The sequence below is a fragment of the Tympanuchus pallidicinctus genome, unplaced genomic scaffold (assembly GCF_026119805.1).
Source record: "Tympanuchus pallidicinctus isolate F22 unplaced genomic scaffold, pur_lepc_1.0 scaffold5, whole genome shotgun sequence".
Taxonomy (NCBI): domain Eukaryota; kingdom Metazoa; phylum Chordata; class Aves; order Galliformes; family Phasianidae; genus Tympanuchus; species Tympanuchus pallidicinctus.
Window position 1 is genome coordinate 34,856,242 of NW_026294769.1, and position 24,052 is coordinate 34,880,293.

The 24,052-nt window shown below is 36.8% G+C and overlaps 1 protein-coding gene across 1 annotated transcript in view; it reads left to right on the forward strand.

The window, feature by feature from the left end:
• ASXL3 (ASXL transcriptional regulator 3) overlaps nt 1-24,052 on the forward strand; it is a 127,424-nt gene that overhangs the window by 35,147 nt on the left and 68,225 nt on the right. The window contains exon 4 of the mRNA XM_052703875.1: nt 23,491-23,599. Within this exon, the coding sequence (XP_052559835.1) occupies nt 23,491-23,599 (109 nt within the window). The remainder of the gene's footprint in view (nt 1-23,490; nt 23,600-24,052) is intronic.

Consider the following 24,052-nt stretch of genomic DNA (forward strand, 5'->3'; position numbering starts at 1 on the left):
TCCCCGCTGCATTCCAAATGTGGAATTGTAACTTCTATAATCACCTTTGTGATTACAATCTAAGGTTTTGATAGTGATGTAGCCCTAAAATAACTATGGTAGTACCTCCGACCTAAAAAGCAGTCCTGTGGGTAGGTCTGCTAATTCCTGATTCCCTGATGTTGCATTATGATTGTTCTAAGGTGAATTTAAAGCTAGCTCGCTTATGTCTCTATAGTGGTCATCTTGTTTTTGTACTGATTTGGAAAACTGTCATTTGATGCCAATGAAATGGATTCAAAATCACAAATTCTCAAATATTTTCCATCAGCTGATTGCACAGATGACATGATTTTTGTTAGTGATGGGTCCTTTGTATATATATTTATGTATAATTATATGAATTGTGTGTGTATATATTTCAAGTGGCTACATTAAGTGCATTTTTGTCTGAACCTCTTCATTTTTGCTCCGTATTTCAAATTTTAGAAATTGTGTAGTTTGTTTTGGTTTTAATGTCGTTCCTCTTCCTTTAATGGGACAATGGAGGGTCTCTATCTGGAGACATCAATAAACAGTCCAGTAAAATCAATGTTTGATGAGATTGCCTGGTTGGTTTTGTGGTTTTTGTTTATTTGTTTTAATAATGCTTGTAGTAATGTGTACCCAAGATGTTACAGGCAAGCTAAAAATCATACTCATGTCAAATGCAAATGCCTTTGTTAGACTTTCTGAGGTGTGCATATAATTTTGGAAATAACTTAATTTGATAAATAGCACAGTGTAAATAAGAATTTTTTGACTATGACTCAATACTTTGGAGGACACTGTTTTTTCTGTTAGGGATATTAATGGAGCATATATAAGAAGAGAGGATACAGAAGTGAATTATTTCAAAGTGAAATGAAGAGCTAAAAATATATGGTCTTCTGCCCTCCTACTTCTGATATTCTATGCAGTAAACTGGTGTTCCTGGTGCGCTATCTCTACAAGTTCGTGTCTACGTGCAGTTTGTTGTCCCAAGAGTTTTTGTTGCAGGAATCCTTCCCTCTTTCTCTAACTAGGTCACCAGTCCCATGGTCTCCAATTACCCCAGTCTGCTGTCATTTGTTTTCCCTTCTCATGTATGATGGTCTCATTTGACCATCCTATGTGCCTGAAATTATTAAAGGCTACAGTTTTGACGTTGCAGATGTTAGCATTTAACTCGTAGTCTGGCTCAGGACCAACCAAGCTTTCTTATTTAGCTTGATTCCAGCATTAATTTTGAGAAAATAAAAGCCCAGTTCCATCATTCTGTTACTGCTGGGACCTTCAACATATTATTTAAGAACAGTTTAGAAAGGCTCATCTGACATCCCACTTATACGCCATCTCTGATTTGTCATTGTGTCAACGTTGGCGCTTGTATGCTTGGTTGAGAAGATATTTCAGAACAGTTAGTTCTCCCTTTTGTTTTCTCTTTAAAAAATAAAAAATCTTATGTTATCGTTACATTTCCATCTATATTTATGCTCATCTAGTATTCAGTACTTCAGTTTTTCAGTAAGTGAGCCCTGGTATAATATTCTCTGTCTGGCTGCTAAAACAAGCATTGTAACCTTCTTCCTTGGAAGTGATAGGAAATACTCTGCTTGGTTTTATTTTATTTTTTTTAAGATCAGCAAAAAAGTGGTTTGTTTTAAATCCATTAGCAGCGTTCCAGAATGTGTTTGTAAAGATTGGAAAAATAGGAATCCAGTCTGTTAAAGACTTGCTTCCCTCTTCACTTCCACTCAAACCTAATCTGTATTTTCTCAAGGAGCGTTCATTATGCTAGTGCAGTGCATAAAGCTCTTTCATTTGTTTGACGTTCCATTGGTAAGGGAGAATGGCTCATATGATCATTAAATATTAAAGTTTAATAATTCAATGGAAGCATTGACATCTTATCTCTTTTACTGTAAAAAGAAAAATAACGGTGGTTAAATTTTGTGATGTGATAAACATGTTTCAGCTTTTAACAGTCTGTATTGCAAAAATATTTTATCTTTTGAATGTGTGCCCAACTCCCTTTTATCACAGTCTACTTTGCTGAAATTAAGACATACATAAAATATATTAAAGCCATATTAATGATAATCTTTTTTTTTTTTTTTTTTTTTTAATACAAGAGGAAATCCAGCCACTTAATTGTAACAAATAATGGATAGCAATGCAGAGACTGATGTACTAGGTTTCTTTTTGTGCAATAAAAAGCGATGCTTCCCATTAGCGGACATTTTATTTTGAAGTAGGTGGGCATCAGCTGTGAAAAGTAAGTGGTGTAAATTTCTCTACAAATTCAGTGCTGGCTTTATTGCTTTATAATAAATTCCTTCGTAATGTATTTTTCTGTTTAATGCAAGAATTGATCTTGTATGTTGTTTTTCTGCTGCCATGCCTCTCAATGTAGACTGCTGTTGAAAGGATCTGAAAAGTGATAATATAGTTCAGGATGATGATAAGAGAAACCTGAGTTACAAATTGATGCTATTGTATGCATAAAATTAACATGAAGCACATATTTTGTCAAGGTGGTTTCCCCCATTTTTCCTAGAAAATGTAACTTTTCTTTTAACACTATTTAAGTATGCAACATATGTTTTTTCAGCAGTGTTTCTATATATTAGAGAGCTGTTCTGCATTTAGTTTTGCTTCTCGTGTTCAGAAAGAGAAATTGCAGAAGGATATCCAAGAGGCACAGACAAGCTGAAAATAACCAGATACTTAGAGAAACTAGAAAAGTTCCACTAGATGATTAATCCATCCTCCCTGCAGTGCAAGCTATCTGGTGTTTTTCCTTTATGAATTGTATGCTTTCCTTAGCATAGTGCCTTATTAAGCATGATTTCTTTTCTTTTTAATGTTGAGGAGGTGAGGCCTTCCACATTCTACAGTGTTTTATCAGTCCCTTTGTCCAACCTTTGCCTGTGGCTGTATAAACTGAAGCTTAACTATATTGAAGATGGATAGATAGCAGTGTAACTTCTTTGGTTTCAGTACCTTTACCAGCCTGCTTTGCCAGCATCTTTCAACTTAAGAGGACCAAGGGCATAGAAGAGCTTTCCAGTCTACTGGAAATATGCATCTCCTATTGTCCAAGCCAAAACTTTCTAAAAGTTATTTGTGAAAGTGAGATTTGACAGAACGTGTTATTTTTTTTGTCATTGTTCTGAAATGAAGATCTGTCATATTGGAGATAAACTAGCGTTTTTAAGTAAAAGTCTGAAACAAGACCTTCAAGAAAGCTGAATATCAGTCCATGTTAGTTAGAAGCACAGTGCAAGAACTGTTTGCTAGTTATCGAGACTGTTTGGCTCTCTTGTGCTTAGAAAAGGCAAGAGTAATCTTCTGTTTTTCCTTTAGGAACTTCTGGGCAAAAGAGATTCAACACATAAGCCTGGCAGTAGTAGCCATATATGTATCAAAGTTTGAACCACAGAATGCTATGAAAACTAGCTCAAAGGAGTCATCTTTTGAATGAGCTCTGTGGTAACATATTCTTTACAAAAAGAGTTTAAGCTGTTGAAGGCTTGAACCTGCAAGAAAAATTAGAGTAACCTAAGAAGCTGATTTTTCTTGCAGGTGCAGAATTAATTATTCTGGGTTTCAACCTATTAGTTACCAACTGAAATTTGTTTGTTGTGGTCTCGATGATCTTTAAGGTCTTTTCCAACCTGAGTGATTCTATGATATATTTGACATTTGATTTGGTTTCTGTTTTCCACTTTTGCATTGAAGACTTAGTAATAAACAATAGGTTTAAATACTGCTTTGAATTTCATTTATTCCACAGCTGACTTCTATTGTCCTTATTTCTAAGCACTGTGTCTTAAGGGACATACACAAAATGTCCCACAGAATGGTATAATCTGTTTTTTATGCTACTTCTAGTATTCCACAGAAACAAAACAAAACAAAAAAACAACCCAAACCTAAACTAAACTACAACACAGTCCATTCATTACAGATTTTCTGCTAAGAATTCAGTAAATTGACAAATATTTATTTTCATTATAAGTGTATTTTTCACAGAGCAGAAGCATAGCCATTTCTGGCAGACTGAATTAAATGCATTTCACTTGAATGTGGAGGAAGAAAACATCATCAAGCTTTTTATGAAGGCATTATTTTCTAGTAATAATTTATTTTCTGGATAAGCTTTCCATGAATGTCTTCTGTATATTTCTGTAAAGACATAGGCATGTTTTTCAGTCTATGTGTAATTAAAACATTTATTAACTGAAGGGGAAATATATGGAAATATTTTTTCTCTTATTTTCTTCATATAGCTGAAGCTGGAGCTGAAAAATGTACTAGTTCTCTTAGTCGTGCACAATTCATTTAAAATTTTATCTTTTTATAGAGTGAGGGCTAAAAAAAGCCTCTGAATTCCACTGTCCAAGGACTGTAGCCACCATCAGGTATATTTGTTCAGCAAATCTGTTACAGACACGAATTTTTTTTCCAGTCTAAGGTTGGTTGATAGCAATTCCATTTAATTTTATTTTGAGTTTCACAGCTAGTCTTCTTAATTACTATGAAATTAAATGACATGCACAGTCTTCATTTCAAAACAGAATTATTATGAAAAGTGCTTAAACTTCTTTCGGCTTATTTACCCTAGCATTATCTGAAAGAAAAATATGTTTTAAGCAAGATATGATTTTCTTTCAGGAGTGTGGAAAATTCCCATATTCTGTTTGTAATTCATATAATTTGTCAGCGAGACAGTCTGTTTTATGGTGGCTGTGTGCTAAATCCAGTAATTGTATGACTGGCAAATATTTACAGTGTTAACAAAGTACTATCAAGCAAAATGTATATATCAAGTAAAAATATAAATGAATGAAAAATACTGGAAGTACGAAAGTGTGTGCTTCTGTGTGTAAATGTACTTACAGACACGTGTTTCTACACGCAGATACATACACGCAGTTTATGTGCATGCATGTAGAATTGTAACTCACAGAACTATATTCATATATATCCTCTGCACAGCTTTTCTAGTAGCAAAAACTGTGTGGGAAAAAGTTCAAAGCATTACAAAGAATTGTTTTGCTGTTAGTTCTCCATATCTAAAATAAAAGAAGAGTACAGAGGTCTTTTGGCCCAATTTATTTTGTTTTCATTTTATTTTGCACCTCAGCGCCAAAAAAAAAAAGACCACAACAGTTACAGTCTCCAAAGTCAATGTGTTAAAGTAGTTTTTTAACAGCTGTGGCATAGAAAGTATGAAAATGTATTTTGATACATTTGCTAAACACAATCCTGTGAACAGTGAAAAATACCCAAGGTTGCTGAAAGAAAACATTTTTTTTTTGTATATTTGCAACTCCACTTTCAGTCAACATAAATGCATTACCTGGGGATTTTCAAAAGGATTGTATACAGTTGCAATCAGACATTCAAGTAGAAAAAAAAAAAAATTACCTCCTTACTAGACTTTTATAAACCATGTCTTAGCAGAGAGAAAAATCCCTCTCCACAGTCGTGCCCTATTCATGTCATTGTTTTTTTGCAGTACGTACCTTTGCGAACAGCTGCTTTTAAGGATGAAGCATAGGAAGAATAAAATTAGATCAAAACCTGATGGGGCACCTTGAGAGCTCACTAAGAATTGCAACTACTTCCATCAAACTGGGGACCAATCAATGCATTAGTTTCACAAAAACAAGGGCAAATATTCCACTCAATAGTTCTGTGTTTTTGTTACTCTTTTTTTTTCTTCTTTTTTTTCTTCAGTAAAAAATACAAAAAAAAAAAAAAAAAAAAAAAAAAAAAAAAAAGGAATGTTGTTACTTACATAAACTGTATGTTTTGTATGTGACCCAAGACAATTCATCTTCACTCAGTGTGGCCCAGGCAAGTTTGGACACCCACATTCTGTGTGGAGGAAATAAAACTGGTGACAGGCTGTAGCTGGAAGATTTTTTTTTTTTTTTTTTGCACTTTTGACATCACAGTGAATGTAACTGAGCATTACCAATCAATTCTTAGAGCTTGTACCTACTGGTGTACAAATTAAATGGATTACTGCAGAAGCACTTAGAAAAAAGCCATTTGTATAAGGACAAAGATTAAAAAGGTAGGAGTTTGAGTTGATGAGATGGTTGATACTGTCAATTTAATATATTGTTTAATTCTTCATTAAAAATATTTTCATATAATGACCAGGATGACTGATAGAAAACTTACTGATTTCTGATAAAGACTGAATTTTTCATGTGATGCTACATTATATTACATTTCTTTGACTCTTTCTTTGTACATATATCTCAACCCCATATTCAAAGGAAAATTGTCAATGACTTCAGCAGAATTGAGCTCCTTTCAGGTAGAATGCTGTGCCTATCAAGTAAGGCCAGTCTAAAACGTTAATGTATTTGTTTTAGTTTTCAATGTTATACCTTTAGGAACTATTTGATGTTTACTATTGTTAGAACCTGAAAACTTTTTTTTTCTGTGACATTTTGAAATGAGATTGATTTTTTTAGTTACATGATTAATAGGAGTTTAATTCTGTCATTTCCAGACTTAATGAACTGTTCTGAGTCAAAAAAAAAGAATATCTTCCACCATAGGATGAATTGCAGTGACAGCTGGATTAAGTTATAACACAAAAATAAAAGTATCTGCTCAGTGCTTTGAGGGAAAGAAAAAAACATTTTGCTCTGCTCTTTTGCCAAATGGAACTCCCCCATGCACACAAGCATAACTTAAATGTTTTACATCCACCCAAATACTTTAATTTGAACCAATACAGTAAATCTTACATTGCTATATTTTTTAAAGATACGGGATGTATCGCGATTGCCAGTTCTGTATTTATTTCAGGATTTGCAAGCAGACATAAATTCTTAACAAAAAAATTTTAAAGAAATACTTGGCAGTTATTAGGCTGCAGAATTATAGCAGATGCTTTTATTTTGATGTAATGTAAGGTAATATCTTTTTGCTTATAGGTATTATCTTTGAAGCAATGAGTAATTCTAGAAAACAGTAACTTTCTGTTGGAAGTCATCTTTATTTGTTGATGTGTATTCCCTTTCTCCTCATTCTTTACATCAGTTTTTTCCACCTCTCTTGGGGTTGATTAAAGCATACATGCTTAATACAGTAATACATACAAAAACATTGATACAACTTTTGAAAGGGAATTAATGTTTATTTTAATTTGTTCTTTTATGTTTTACAGTAGAAAATCACTTCAGAAAATCACTTTTAATCTTTTCTTTGGTTAGTAGAATACGAACTAAAGATGTAGAAATAGATTGTTCATATTCATTCTAACTTCTGTTTTTTCTCAGATTGAGAACATTTTTTATTCTTAAAGTAAGTCTATGTCTGCATAACTACCCCCTGCTTTGACATTTACTTCCAAAATTCTGAATTCTATTCTCTAAAAAGTCATGCCCACCTGAAAGTAAATAGAAAAGTAAAAGTAAATTGGAAAAAAAAAATCAAAAAACCTGTGGGGGTTTCCCTGAATTTTTGGTTGTAAGAAGTGCTACCCTTTCTTCATCTTGAATAGACGTAAACAAAAATAAAATGAAAATTAGTGTTTTAGTTGTTTTTATTTCACAAAAAGATTTATTATTGTATGTTTCTGCTATAAAAGGTATAACTATTTTGAAGGTTTATGATACTATAGAATGAGAGAGAGAGAAAGGCAGGAGAGAAGAGGAGGAAAGAGAAAAGTAAGGGGAGATAAAGGAAGGAGAGGGAAAGGCTGAAGAGAGGAGATGAAAGAAGAGAAAGGTGAAGAAAGGGAGAGAAAAAGAAAAATGAAAAGGAAACAAAAATAAGAAAAGAGGGAAAGATGTCCATTGCAAGGTTTTGGTAGTGGATATCTGCAGGGGTGGCCTCGCTGTTCTTTGTTGGCTTTTTCCCTCCATTTTATTTTAAGTCTTTGTTTTTCGCTACCCAAATCTATTTTAATGTGCAATAAGTTAAGTTGAAGTCAAATCTGTTTTGCGTCTGCTGGTAACTGGTAAGCAATCTCCCTGTCTTTACCCGAGTTTTTCATCCTCTCTTCTGCTTCCTGTCGAGAGAGTGAGTGAGTGGCTGGGTGGGCAGTTGTCTGCTGGATAAGGCTAGTCCATCACAAGTGGAAAGAGAGAGAAAGCAAGGGAGAAGAGAAAGGAGGAAAAAAAAAGAGATGAAAAAGGAAGAAAAAAGAAAAAGGATAGAGAAGTGAACCGAAAGAGAAGAGAAAGCATTCAGAAAAGGAAAAGAAAGCGGACCAATTAAAACATAAAGTAAGGAGGAAGAAGGAACAAAAGGAGAGAACAAGAAAGAAGAGGAAGAGACAGAAGGGAGAAGAAAGAACAGAGAAAAAGGGAAGAGAAGATTGAGAAGGGTGAAATAATAAAGCGGAGAGATACAGAAAGAATGGGATAAGAATCAAAAAGGAAACAAGAAGAAAGAAATAGAAGAGGAAAAAAAAAAAAAAGGAGGGAAAATGAAAGAGAAAAAAAAAAACAAAAATGAATGTATGCAATTCCCTTGTGTTCCAGGAATCTGTGCCTTCATACTGCTACCAGCAAAGTCAAAATTTTTAACTGACTGGGTGAGTTTATATACAGTAGTGGTATGTGGTCAGCAAGACCCTGAATATCACTTCCTACTAACTGAAAACAGTAAAATGCTGACGTTTAAATATAATTCAGTTTTGGTGGTATCTGTATCCATGTATTCTTTTTAGTTAAAAAAAAAATAATCCATAGAAACTGTAGTAAATAAAAATGTTCTTACTGATTCAGAAAATGATTACTCAGGCAGATGAATGGTGTGGCTGAAATGCCACAACATAGCAAGCTCCAACAGGCTAACATGTTGGCACATGTCGATTTTTAAGACTGGCCAAAGTTAATAAAACAATTTAATTAGGGTAGCTAAGCTAGTGAAAGTAAAGAAAGAAAAATAAATTATTTTAAGTTCTGCATAGCAATTTGTTTTAAAGCTTTCCTTTCAAGGAGAAACATATATATATTTAATAAAGTAATCTCATATTACAGTCTAGTGGCTCAACGTTACGTAACTTATTCAATATTTAAAGATTTCTGAACTGAAAAAAATTCCATAATTCTAATAAAATGTAAACAGTATTTTTAAACTTTGCAATAGTGAACTTTGCTCAGCAGCACTGGTGGATTTTTTCATTTGAATGGTTACATATTGCTGTAGTTCAACCCTTCTATCTGAAATACATTTGTCTTCTTAAGATTCAACTCTAATAGCAGTTAACAGTCTGTTCTTTTTTATTTGTTCATTTTTACTGGGGGGAAGGTGGATAGAGATGTCTGTAGGCGTAATTTTATAAATGTAGTTGCAATTGCTTTTAATAGTGTCAAATGGAAAACTGCAGTGCAATCATGTGAGAGTAGGACACAACCTTAGGCTCAAGTGGAAGAGCTGAGGAGAGTATGGAGCTCCTTCAAGCTCACCTGGTAACCCCAGTGGAAACTGAGAGAAAGGGGGATTTCCACTGAAAATAGTAACTGTTCCATAGAGGTACAACTGTTGCTGGCATAACTTCAGGGTAATGCATGTTCCTGGCACAGCTGTGGTAGCACAGGCCCCTGCTGTGGCCGCGAGGGAAAGCTGGAGATTCTCCTCGTGGGTCAGTGGAGGAGCATGAATGGAAGTTGTGGCTGCATCAGGATCGCTTTCTGGTTGCACCATGTGGAATAGGTGTCTTGCTCAGACTTCTGAACTAAATATGGCCCACAGTGATTTTCTGGCAACATTTTTCTGCCTCCTTCCCTTTTTCATTGTGCAGCAGAGTTAATGAAGCCTCTTCCAGATGCTGTATGGGCTTGCTCTGTGGGTGGTGCAGCAGCTCAGAAGTCCTGCTGTTCTTTTGCAATACAATTTGTCACTATTTTAAGACTGCAGCAGTGGCAACCAGTATGAGACCTAGCAGGTGTGGCAGCTTCCAGGCTTCCTCTTTATGAAGCTTCAGTAAACATCTGGGAGCTGCTGCTTCCAGATCTTCTGGTGGCTCACTGCTGCATTTTACAGCCAGCCTCTGGAGGTGTTTGTCAGCTCTTATGCACAAGCTTCTCTTCGCTACCTCCTTGTTAATTCTTATTATGAACTACCTGTGCATTTTGACTTCAGCTGACTTGATCAAGCAGTGTCAAACAACTGTTTGATTAGTGTTTAAGGAGCAACAGTAGAATTATTAGACAAGAGTGCAGCTCCTAGAGCCCAAGAAACAGTAGAAGCTGAAACACACTGGTAGTTGTCAGAGAAGTTAGTACAAGAGGGATACAATGGGGCACAGAAAGTCAGCTCAGAATGATACGGGAATGATGGTACTGATGTGTCACAGTGTATGGTCAGCAGCAGCTATTCCTCATACATCAGAGGCCTTGACCTGAAGTGAACTCTGGATCTTAGGTTGCTTCAGGGAGTGCATAAAGCCTGTCCCTAAGATTGATGTTGCAGAGGGCTCTGGCCTTGCCCATAGGATGCGCACTCTGTTCAAGGTAGTGAGTTGCCAAGGAAAAAAGCTCCAAGGAATCTGTGCAGCATGATACAGATCAAACAAGAGATAATAGGATCTTTGCAAAAGCAAGATCCCGAGCCTCATAATATGGAGGAATAGCAGATAGAGATTATAATCAAGTAACCTGTGAATAAAAACTGCAGAGACTGGGAAACGGGAAATTTATGACTGCTGGCAACAGAAGGAAGATTCTCAGCTTGCAGAGAAGGACAGGCAAAATATCCTGGAAAGAGGTGCGCAGGATTGTCAGGGGAGACATCAGAGCCAGCTGAAGCCTCTCCAAATGTGTATATGAAGATGAGGAGCATTACGGCTATTGGAGACACTATCCTTTCAGAGACAAGAGGCACTCATCAACCAGCCTGGGGTAAAAAAAAAAAAAAAAAAGGCCTACGGAAGCTGTTCTGTCCTCCTTGGTGAACAAGAATGGCTCATTCCAATCTTCAGGAAGTTGAATATGTATGGCAGAAGACTGCTAATGAGCAAGAGTAATTCCTTCTGTAGCCTTCTATGATCAGATGTCTAGTTCAGTGCATAAGAAGAGATTAGCAGATGTTGCTCCCATTAACTCAGCAAGACTTTTGACAAAGCCTGCCATATTGAACTCACTAAATTTTTGAGGCAGACTCGGGTGGATGTAGAACAACAATAACTTGGATGGAAATTTGCCTGGTCTGTATGGCCCAAGTTGTTTTTATCAAAGGTGCAAAAGCCACTTGGTGGCCACTTATTCAGGTGTTGATACTGCAGCTATTATTGCTGCAGGTTTCTATGAAAGATCTGGATGGTGGGACAGAGTGTCTTCAGCATGTTTGGATCAGCTGGGTTGATGTAACAGCAGGCTGGTCTGCTGTTCAGAAGGGCTGAGACAGTAGAGAAGTGTACTAACAGGAACCTTAGCAACCTCAGTGAAGGCAAGAACAAATTCCTTCATCTGGAGCACAGTAGCTTATGCAGCAGCACAGAATCCTAGAACGGCACAGATTAGAAGGGATCTCAGAAGAACATCAAGTCCAACCTTCTGTGGAAAAGAGAGCCCAGGTGAGGCAATCTACCTTGCTATTCAGTCACATCTTGAAAACTGCCAGTGATGAGGATTCTGCTATATCCCCATGAGGCTATTCCAGTGATTGATCATTCTCCCTATAAAAGATTCTTCCTGATACCAAGATGAAACCTTCATTCTGGTGCAGCTTGTACCTTTTCCCCATTGTCCTCTCTGGTGGCTCCTTGTGAAGACAGAGCCTTCAACCACTTTGTAGCCACCCTCCAAGTACGGAAGATTGTGGTGAAGTCCTCTCCTCACCTTTTTTCCTGGCTGAAAAAAACTCAACTTCTTCAGTCTTCTCTCATAGAGCAGGTTCTCAAGCCCTGGGACAACATAATCAAAGAGCCCAGTATAGGCTAGAATCTATATGCTGGAGAACAACCTTACAGAAAGGGACCATGGTGGTGGATAACAAACTGAACATGAGAAAGCTTCTGCAGCAAAAAAGGTAAATCATATCCTGTTGCATCCTGGGGGCAATACAAGAAAAAATAGAGATATGATCCCACTTTGCTCAGAGCTTGTCAGGCATTATACAGAGTAGTGTTTTCAGTTCTGTTTGACACAATTCAGTGCATGTTGGGAGCTAACTGGCTAGAAAGCAGCTTTGCAGAAACTTCCCTGGGAGTCTGTTAGTTAACAGTCTGAATGTTAGTGAGCAGTGTGCCCTTGCAGCAAAGAAGGCCAAACCCACTTTGGGCTGTGGTAGCAGGAGCATGTATAACTAGCAGGTCAGATAGACTGATCCTTCCCCTCTGCTTGGAGCTTGTGAGACCACATCTTGAGTGCTATGTCCAGCTTAGGGTCTCCCAGTAAAGAAAAGACATTGTCATGCTGAAGCAAGTCCAGTAAAGGTCCGCCAAGATGGATGGAGACCAGAGAAGTAATGTATGAGGAGAGGCTGAGAGCAGGGCTTGTTCGCACAATGAAAAGGAAGACTTGTGGAGATCTCATGGCAGTCCACAGCTAACTTATGGGAGGGTGTAGAGAAAACAGGCTTTTCTTGGAGGTTGTGCAGTGGTAGCATGAGGGGCAACAGACAAGCTAGAACATGGAAAATTCTAATTTGATACTAAGAAAAATATTTTCCTAGTGAGAGCAGTTAAGCATAGGAGGAGGTTGTCCAAAGAGGTTGTGAGGATTTCATTTTTGGAGATTGCACAAGACTGAGCTGGACAGATCCCCATCCAAGTGGCTGTGTTTTGAGCAGAAAGTTGGACTGGATGACTTCTGGAAGTTCCTTCCACTGTACATTAGCTATGATGATGTGAGTGTGTGAACCTTGGTGCAGCTCAATGTTCTAATAAACAGCTGTGTGTATTTTGCATTTGACTAACCAGTAATATGTTGATAACACACTCAAAATATTGCTAAAACAGTACAGAGAAAGTTGTTGTGGAGGCTGGCCAATTAAAAAGCCAAATCAAATAACAGAACTTGGGATAAATTCACAGAGGTCCCTTGTGTAGTATGATTAAATTTTAGAGAACAAAAGGCATTTGTGATTACTATGTCGTGTTCAGCATAGTCACTTTACTTTCCACATTAACTGTATTTTAAGAGTAAGCTTCAACCAACTTGAAGCCAAGAATATTTGGAAGGCTGTTTTTTCTTTTTTCTTTTTTTTTTTTTTCCTTCTATGCATTGCACATTTTATGGCAATGTTTTTCTTGGGCTCAGACCATTTCTGATTGTAGAACAGTCATTACTTCATTTTTCTAAACATATGTATTTAAAATCCACAAGGGCTTGTGAAATCTGATACTAAAATAAGACGTCGTGTATATCAAAACCCTGGTTTCTTTAAGAAAGCTGTGTTTTAACCTCTACTCTAGAGTTCCTTTCATGTGAGAGGAATTCATTTTTTCTTTTTATAATTTTGTTCTTCGTGCTGATCTTTGGTATTAGAGTAGAATATGAAAAGTGGACTAGTGTTTTTTTAATGAGATCAGTTAAAACTATTAAAAGGAAATATTTTATTAAGAAAGAAAAGAAAAAAAATATATATTCTTGCAAAGGAAGTGGCTGTCAAGAGAGAATTGTATTATTTGACCAAGGTATGAATTCATTACACAAAGATATCAAAGTTTCTTTCAAGATGTGTTGAATGAGGAAGGTGTTCTCCGTCCAGAGGACACTGTAGCTGTTGTGACCACCTCTGATACATGTGGATTTCTTGTTCTTTTGGTATAACTTTCTTTTTGAAATGTTTTTCTTTTGGAAGGATTCAAAAGGCACTCTTCTAATCTTTGCCTGCGTCTTTGAAAAACACATTTAAATGCTTCCCCTCGCTTTGGCTAGCGTTGCTTTATTCTTGTGTTGTTTGTTCTACATCTAACAAAATGGGAAGGATTCAAAGTACAGGAATGCCTTTATGTATATCCTTTTTTTGAGATTTTTCTTCTTGGAGAAGAGAAACCTGAGGTTTTCCCAGGTGTTACAAAACACAGAGAAAGTGTAAACATTCTCTTTAAAATGTCTTGTTTTCTTTGTGGTTGAGGAATGCTTGTTACCATTAGTGAAAATCATTTAAAGAGGTGACATGGTGTTATAAGCATACTTTTTAGATCATTAAAGATATTTGGAGAGACAGACTCAGAGGAATGACTGACAGTGGAGAAGAGTGATCTGCAAAAATATTCACTAGTGATATCTGAATTTCAGGGAAGCATGCTTGTATTGCTGTCTGTAGATTGTAATGTGACATTGTTAATGTAGTTTTGTGTGATTTTCATTTTTCCTTTTCTTTGTGTTTTAAAATAAATTGTAAACCTAGAGGAAATGTATGTCTTGATAGGTATTAAGATTTCCTTGCTTTTTTTGTATAGAAAAAAATCTTTTCAGGAACAAATATGGCAGTAACTCTTTATTTTCACATGTTGTGTAAAGTTGTATTCAGGAACAGTTCAAATTTTATACAAGTTCTGTAATTTTTGGATAAGGTTTTCTTGTAGGAGAAGCCAGTTTATTAAACCAAAAAGAGGCCTATTTGATATGAAGACCACAGAGATTTTCTTCAGGTCCTGGACCTTTTTATTGTTTTCAATGATTTCTAACAAAAATTTGGTTTTACTACATAAGGAATTTATTTATTTATTTATTTTTCCTGAAACATTAATGTGGCTGTTGTCTTCACGTTTGCCACTATGAGAAGTTTTTCCAGTCTGAGCAAGGATCTACAGTACATTTTCCTCTAGATATTAGAAAGATGAACAGTATTGTGGAATATAGGACTTCCTATGTCAGAATTATAGAGTGGATGTCCTGGCCTCAGACCACAGTTCTCAAAAAATAAGGGTGGAAACACTGAACTAGACTGAAATGTCTGTCAAAGGCTGTTGTAGAGTAGAGGGCAGATCCAATGTGTTTTCAGTAGTCCTTACTACAAGAAAAAAAGGGCTACAGTGCTACAGTACAGCAAAAAGGTGATTAATAAGTAAAGTCTAGGCCAGTATTTGCAAAAGTGAACCAAACTGTTAGCTACTGAGAAACAGCTAGGAGACAGTTGGCTAGTCACATGTGGTAGCTCTGCTTTACCAAGGAAAGCTGTGTCTTACTGGATTGTATGGTCAGTGGGTGAACTTATTATTGAGATTTTGGGCAGCTTTTTTGATTGTTCTGCTAAGAATGCAGAGAACATCCTTGCATTTGGCTTGGCTTTCGTTTTTGTATGCAAGTCCCCATAGGTACTGGAAAGCCACAGTGAGGTCTCCCTGAAGCCTTCTCTTCTGCATGTTGAACAAGCCCAGCTCATTTAGCTTTTCTTCATAAGAGAATTACTCCAGCCCTCTGATCATCTTGTGGTCCTCCTTTGGACCTCTTCCAAGAACTCCATGTCGTTCTTTCGTTAGGGACCCTTGGCATGGACACAGTACTACAGATGGGGCCTCACAAGGGCAGAGCAGAAGGGGACAATCACCTCGCTTAATCTGCTGGCCACCCCTCTTTTGATGCAGCCTGGGATACACTGGATACAGTTGGTCTTCTGGGCTGCAAGAATACACTGCTGGCTCATGTCCAGCTTTTCATCTACCAGGATCCCCAAATCCTTCTCTACAGCACTGCTCTCAGTGAGTTCTCCCAATCTATAGACATACCCAGGATTGCCCCAGCACCTACGTGCAACATCTTGCTGAAGGAGATTCCTGTTGAATGTGATTAGGTTCATAAATTGGGAGAACTTACATTAATATAAACACTTGAATGTATTTTATTGAAACAGTATAAATAGTATTCTACTTGTATGCACTTCAGTTCCTATAAAAGACTTAAGAACATAACTAGATTTGATAGTCACACCTACTGTAGTTATTGACTATTTTCTGTAATGCAAACTAGGAGTCCTTTTAAAATTCAGAAGCCAATTGGAACTTAAAAAAGAAAAATGTTTTTTTCTTGTTTCAGTTTATGAGTAAAACTTTGTATGAAATGCTGAGATCTATCAGCCCAATAGTTTCACTGCTCTTCACAGAAAACTGGTAGATGTTTCCCTACCCTACTACTTACATAGTAAAACATCATGTTTTTATTGTTTAATAAATTTAGCTGGCTGCATAATATTTTGGAAAGTCTCCCTTCTTTTTTTATATCCAATATATTTAGTGTGTTTTAATTCAATATTTAAAAGCTAATGTTCTAGCAAATTCCAGTTCCTTTCCAAAAATAGCTTAACACTAAAAGCTTTTCAGCTTTTAGTAAGATGTCATTGCTATTTTAACATCAAAAATACAATTATTAGGTTAATTATTGTAAGTTAAGTTAGATAATTGCTGAATGTATATATAGTCTTCTGATTAGCATGAAGTAATACTACATTAAAGGTCTATCTATTTGCTGATTGTGGTATTTTAATCATTTCAAGCAATGAAAGAATTAACCTCCCAGCAGGAAAACAAATGAAAAAAATACTAAAGCAAGCTTCAAATTGATTGTTCAAATCAAGTTTTCTGTTCGATAATTTAAATTGGTTTATTTTGGATTAACATGTTTAGTTCATGATTTTGCTGTCTATTAAGTTCAAAAGAAATTTTACCTGAAACGCACAGATTTTATTTAACAAGGGATGAGAAAATGAATTTACTTACTTCTTATGCAGAGATCCACAAAATATCCAGGGAAAATGTGGAATGAGGGCAAGACTTCAGCATCATATAATTTGATTTGTTTAGACTAACTTGAAGCTTTTGCTTCTGAAAAGCTTGCTGATGATTGATGGGAAGCTTTCTGATGATCCTTTGGCAGTGTTGTGGTTTAACTTAGCAGGGTGGCTCAGCACCACACAGTCATTCACTCACTGCCTCCCTTCCCTGTGAGTTGGCAGAGAGAAAAGAAAAAGAAAGTAAAACTTAAGGGTTGAGAAAACTATTTACTAAGAAAGAGAAAAAGAAAAAGAAACTAATTATTACAAATATATGAATGTATGTGAACGCACAAGTAATTGCTCACCACCATCTGACTGATAATAGCTAGCCCCTTGAGCAGTGGAAGGGTGAGATCAATTTCCACTCTTCAAAACTCCTTCCACTTGATGCCATATGGTATGGAACATCCCTCTGGCCAGCCTAAGTCAGCTGTCCAAATTATTTTCCCTCCTAGTTCCTTGGGCCCTTTACTGTGAATGGTCTTGGTTCCATGCATACTGCTTAGCATAGAATAGAGTCATGGAATCATAGGATTGCCAAGATTGGAAAAGAACTCCAAGATTCAAACCCCCACCTCACCCTTCTGGCAGTTGTAGAGAGCGATAAGGTCTCCCCTGAGCCTCCTCCAGGCTGAATAGTCCCAGTTCCCTCAGATGCTCCTCACAAGACTTGTGCTCCAGACCCCTCACAGCTTTGTTGCCATTCCCTAAATTATCATAGAATCATAGAATGGCTTGGGTTAGAAGGGACATCAGAGATCATCAAGCTCCATCCTCGCTTGCCGCAGACAGCGCTGCCATCCTCCATATCTAATATTAGACCAGGCTGCTCTGGGCCCCATCCACCCTGGCCTTGAACACCTCCAGGGACTGAGCATCCACCGCCTCTCTGGACAGCCTGTTCCAGCACCTCACCACTCTCTCTGTAAAGAACTTCCTCTTGATATCCAATCTAAATCTTCCTTCCTTCAACTTAAAACCATTTCACCTTGTCCTGCAGTTATCTACCCTTTCAAAGAGTTGACTGCCATCCAGTTTATAGGCTCCCTTTAGGTACTGAAGGCTGCAATGATGTCACCCCACAGCCAGGCTGTTCTCCAGGCTGAATGAGCCCAGCTCCCACAGCCTGTAAGCCTCTGAACACACTCCAGGGCCTCAATGTCTTTCTTTGGTGAGAGGCCCAAAACTGAACACAGTACTAAAGGTATTGGCTTTACCAGTGCAGAGTACAAAGAGATCATCACTTCCTTGCTCTTGCTGGCAACTCTATTTCTGATACAAGTCAGCGTGCCTTTGGCCTTCTTGGCTATCTGGGCACGCTGTTGGCTCACGTTCTGCCGAGTGTTGACCAATGCCAATAGCAGCAACTATAAACATTGATGTTTTTCTCCTAGAACCAAAATATAGCATCATACCAGGTACTGTGAAGTAAACACTTCCATCCCAGATTAAACAAATCCTGCCACTTAGATACAGAACAATGTCTCAAGGTTTTTTCAGTCTCCTATGCATTAGACCTCTGGTAATTTTTATTCCTGGGCTCAGCCCCAGTGCCAGGGCTGCAGCAGTGCTGCTCATCAGGCATGGCTGTAGGCAGGGCAGCAGCTGCCCGCCTGAAAAAGTGTATGCAGTTAATCTCAGGCTTAACATTTCTGTTTAATAAAGAGATAAGAATCCTAGGAGGCTGTGCTGGACTCATTCTCAAGAGGTCATTTGATATCAGCATTAAGACTGGGACAGGTTCCAGTATGTGAATCAACCAGGACAGGTGTTTATTTAATCCTCTGATGAAAGTTATTTTACAAACTTCCTTGTCTTGTTCTGGTGTTGATTAAAACAGTAACAGTTACTTTCGCACTTTCAAACAACCTGTGAACTTCCTTTTTCTTTCTCCAGTGTCTGTGAAGTATATTAATCTCTCTTGACTTGCAAAAGCGTTCTAAATTTTCTGAAGAATTACAGTTATGCTTACTTTTATTCCACTGAATCACACAAATATGTTTTCTGCAACCTTTCCCCATAGGTTGTATTCTCCTATGTGTTACCACGGTTGTTCTTCTCTAGACTTTCTACTTTTTGTCTACATTTCTCATTAAGGAGGCCCAGCATTTGACAAGAATCCACTAGCACTTAACGTAAACAAATATTTGCTTTGTATGACTCAGATGGCAATCCAGTTGACCCATTCTGTTAATACAGTTGAGGGGCCATCATTACTTTTTGATTCATTTCATTGTGGTTGTGTTTTTCCCTTTGACTTGCCATGAATATATGTATTTTCAGTATTTGATTTCATACTCTGTATAGCACTTATTTTGACTGACTTTCATGTTGCCAATTTTAACCTCAGTGTCCACTGAGGCATCTTGTAACCTTAGGTCTTTCTTCCAGGGTACTTGCAATCCCTTGATACAATTTACAAGTGTGATAAGCCTATTTTAGCTGTGTGACTTCCTAGCAGATCTAGAAATCAGTTACGGGCCCTTTTGCTTCTACTTTGTTTTCGGCTTGCTGTCTATTTATGGATCTGTATAAGATGAACAGATGATTGCTGACAGAAATTGATAATCATATTCATGGCAGTGAAGTGCTCTTCCAGCACTTGTAGTCCCATTTAAGATCACAGCGGGAACCCCAGGAAGCTCTAGGAAGGAGCTGAAGGGCTTGAAGTGCTGCCTGCTTTGGGGCTGGATGCCCTGTGTGCTCAGTCTCAGGGTGCTTCCACTGCCTGCTACCCTGTATTGGTGGAACAGACTGGCTTTAGGCATCTTGTTTTCCGTATTTAAAACATCTCATTTTCCAAAATCATCATTTTTCTCTTTGCAAGCAGTCTAGCAAAGGCCATTACTATTAAAAGTATAACTGCAGAAGTTTTCAGGGTTTCTGACAAAGCTATGTATTTGAAAAGTTACAAATAAATTGTGGTCTTATTGCTCTTTTTTTTATATTTTTTTGCTCAGGGGAGGGCATCGGAGGCAAAAGGTAACAGACAATTGTTCTCGCTGCACATGTTTTTGCAGAGCTTTCTGTTTGGAGGCCATTGAGGCTGGAGTTTGGCTTCAGATAGCACCAGCTGCATGACCAGCAGAGGGAGTCCAAAATCACAATATATTTTTGACTGAGGAGTTGGGCTGATTATTTTGCTTTTATAATGTACAGGAGTTTTGTGACATTATTTGGAACAATGTTTGACTGCTTCCAATTTACTGTGATTATGAGGAAGAGCGTATCTGTAACCTTGAATTGCCTAATGTCCTTTAAATGATCTAATTGTAATAAGAACTTTTATTTTGAATGACTAATCAGTATTTTCTTTTCTTTCCTATGTTGCTGGTTGTTGTGACTCCATATCACCTTCACAGAAAGTAAGTAACTTAAAAAAAAAAAACAACAAAAAGTTTCTGAAATTGTGCACGTATAAATAATATAATATACTGCTCTTATGTTTGTATGTATGTTTGTATAAAATAAATATACCAGCAGAAAATGGTATATTTTAAATACATATTACAGGAGGCAACACTATATATATGTGACCACAGTGGTTTAAAGAAGTCTTACCCAAGAGGTCATAAATAATATAGAAGTTCAGCATCTGAAGGTTGTAGATGCTAAATATATTCCTCACGTGTAGGTTATGGCAACAAAACTTCCAGCATATTGGATTAAAATGTGTTATGGCTAAAAAATTCACAGATACCAAGTTGTGAAGTAGAGAGTTTTTGTACCCAATTTGATTTTATCAAATCAAAATTGAACCAATTTGGAGTGTTTAGAAAATTTTGATGAAGTTGTGCAGCATTTCGCGTTCAGAGATACTCATAGCCATTTATTTGGCCATCCTTGGCTGCTCTATTAACATATGCCAGCAGCTCTGAAAAGAGTGAGTATGGCCTTAGGAGAATTTAGAAAGTGTGCAATAAGTATTACATACTACCCTATGATTCAGACATCAGCCTGTGTCATGGGCTCTTTGATTGCTGGCTTTTCTAACCACTGTTGTGTTGTAATAGCATGTACTGAAAGCATGTCCATCACCCCTTGTGGGTAATGACTAGAAATTTTAAGGATGCCTGTGCTGACAGAATAGGCAAATGACTGCTTAGCGTGGATCAGAATAGCGCTGATAAGGGAGATTCCAGTTTGAGCTGCTAGCATCCGGATTATTATTTTGTTTACAGATATATGCAAGTCCACTTTTCAAGAAGAGTGAATACAGCCCCTTGGTCACAGGCAAAACTATTTCAGAATTGCAGATGTCTTTATGAAACAAGCATAACAGTACCTCTTGGCTCAGTAGCTGATGCAGATTTCTTTGTAAGTCTGAGAGTAGTTTCTATTGTCCGCTTGCCAGTTGGCTAGACTTTGAAGATTAAGATATCTGCTGTGAACACAGTAGTGGTCATGAGATATTGCCAAATCCTCTATTCTGGGTTCATTCATCATGTATCATTTTAATTGCTTAATGATATCTAAAAACAAGTGAGGGATCCAGAATTTCTACATAGGTCTAGAAGGGTGAAGCAAATCACTGCATACATGTATGCAGAGTTTTGTTTCTTGTTGATATATTGAGTTTGTCTTCCATCGCAGAGTCAGCAAGTTCTTTCTATCTTGCAGGGAAAGTCTTAATCTGTGATAATGTTTAACTGAAAAGATCCAAGACTGTGAGGGTCTAAACTGCCTCATGTTGTGTATGCTACCATATGGAAGAAATTATGCAGCTAGAACTGCTCCATTAAATGCCCATGTCTTTGCTTGTCAAACATTGATACAGTATGAAAAATGTGTAAAGAGAGGTATACTGTGTATTCCAAAACTTTTGAAAGTGATTGTTAAATTCAATTGAAATGGAATCTTTTAGTATCTTCTGTGCTACTGTTAGTAGTATCATTATAGTTCTGCAATACTTACTTTTATATTATGTTACAGTTTTATATTAAAACCAGATGTGGAATTAGTTTCATTTGCCTCCCAAAAAAGAAAAAGAAATGACAGAAAATTTTTTAGAATTTTTGTTTTGGATAATCATATGTAGAATACTTATAAAATACATTTATGTTGAATAGCTGATGTGTTTATTAACAAGCACCATTTTTACTTGTACTTTTGATTTTGGATGTCGTAATGTGATATATTGGGTGACCAATAGTAAATAAATTATATAGGACAGAATGCAATTATAAGGGAAAAAGGCTTCAAGCTAAGGAAGGGAGACTTAGGTTGGATTAAGGAAAAGGTCTTTTACAAGGAGAATGGTGAGGCACTGGAACAGGTTGTTCAGAGATGTTGGTTGATATCCCTGGAGAGTTTCAAGGTGAGGCTGGATCAAGGTGAGGTTGGTGAGGCTGGGCAACCTGATTTAGCTGCACATGTCCCTGTTTGTTGCATGAGTATTGGACGAGACCTTTAAAGGTACCTTCCAACTCTAAGGATTCCATCATTCTGTGATTCTACCACATGATCTTTCCATTAAATTTGTATATGTACAGGAAGGATGAATCTTCTAACAGAGCTGTATGAGTTAACACAAAGCATCAGTGTACTGTGAAAGAAAGAGGTTTTATATTTAAAAAAGACCAGTCTTGTGAATTTCAAAAAGGATGTTTTGTTACAGCAGTGCATTATAAAGAACAGTTGTTTCTGACGGACTTCTGAAGCCCTGATCTTGCCTTATAGCTGAGTGTATAATTAATCCTGAAATACTTAGCAGCATGCTAAATTTAATGCGCAGGCATTGTTCCACTTAACCAAGTGGAATATATTTACGTGGCTCAAGATAAGCGCGCGTGCAGGCTGACGACCCCAGGGAAGAAGCACAGTTTCAGAGTCAGTCCCAGACTATGTGTTCAGCAGTCAGTAAATGAGGACAGAGATGTGACAATGCAACTGTACATCTTGTACTAACATTTCATTTTAAAATTAAATCGAAATAAAACATTTCTGATAGCAACTTTTCACAGTTGTAGAAACATGTGCATTCTTTTTCTGCTGTATCCATGCATATTTAATAAAGAGATCTGTGTACAGGTACTCTTTTTCTTAACACATTGTGTTTCCATTTAAATAGTCCCTTAACGAACATTCCACAATGATATCATGTTTAATTACTACCTTGAGTAGGTCAGTCTCTTAATCTTTAAAACAATTCTAATTAGGAAAGATAGTGCTTCACAGGACAGTATAAATGTGCTTATATTTATGTATGGTAATGCATGCTGACCACATTAAGCCAGGAGAAGGCTTAACTATATATCACTTTTAATTTTAATGCGTTGTTCCTTGGCTCCGTATTGTTCTTTTGTTGCCTTTCATCCTATAGGATGCAGCTGCCCTTGAACTTGGTGCTGTTTTGATCATTCATGTGCAGCAGCCACGTTGTCTGTTACATTTTATAAATGAGGCTTCGTGGTGTTATTTACGAAGTCATTTCACATAAATATTTGGACTGTGGTTCTCTTTAAATGTGGAGCTGGTTGCTGTATGAAGAAAAGCGTAATTATAATTCACAGACTTTTTGCCTCGAGCCTAGGGGACAGATGCATATGATTAAGTTTGAAACTGGCCTGTTATTGTAATGTAGATGTTTTCAGCATTGAGAGAATTTTTTTTTTTTTTTTAAAGAAAGAAATAAAGAAAGAAAAAGAAGAAGGAGGAAAAAAAAAAGCCAGGCAAGCATGATTTAAAAAAAAAAAAAAAAAAAAAAAAAAAGCAGATTGAGGGAATAGTTTTACAAGAGGCACTCAATCTTGGACTATTTTATTTTTGCACAATTTTATTTTTCAGTGGAACTTCTCCATTAGCTTGCCTGAATGCAATGCTTCATACTAACACTCGCGTAGGTGATGGAACATTCTTCAAAATCCCTGGGAAGTCAGGACTCTACGCTCTCAAAGTAAGTTTAAATGCTGTGAATAGAAAGTACGTGGTGCTATTAATCCTCTTTATGAATGTTTCAATAGATAGAAAAGTAAACAGATTAGATTCTTTGGAGAGGAAATGACCTGATAGTCCTACTAACTGCTTTCAGATGTCTTTTAAAAGGATTTATAATGAAAGTAAACACTGAATGTTTTATCCTAGAAAGCATATACATGTTCTTGACTTTGGCATGTAGTACAAAAAACATGCAGCTTAACTAAAATGCTGATTTTTCAGAGTTGTTCACAGAAAAGCCATTGTTTTATGAGCAGTGAAAGCAAGATGATCACAGACTTTCTTGTTAAATAATTTATTAATGTTTGATTTTTGAATAGTGAAAAATTGTTTGTGAGTCTAATAAAAATCAGCGTTAAATTTTCTGCTTGCATCATTAGTTTTGACAGGGAATATAGTTATAGTGATGGAG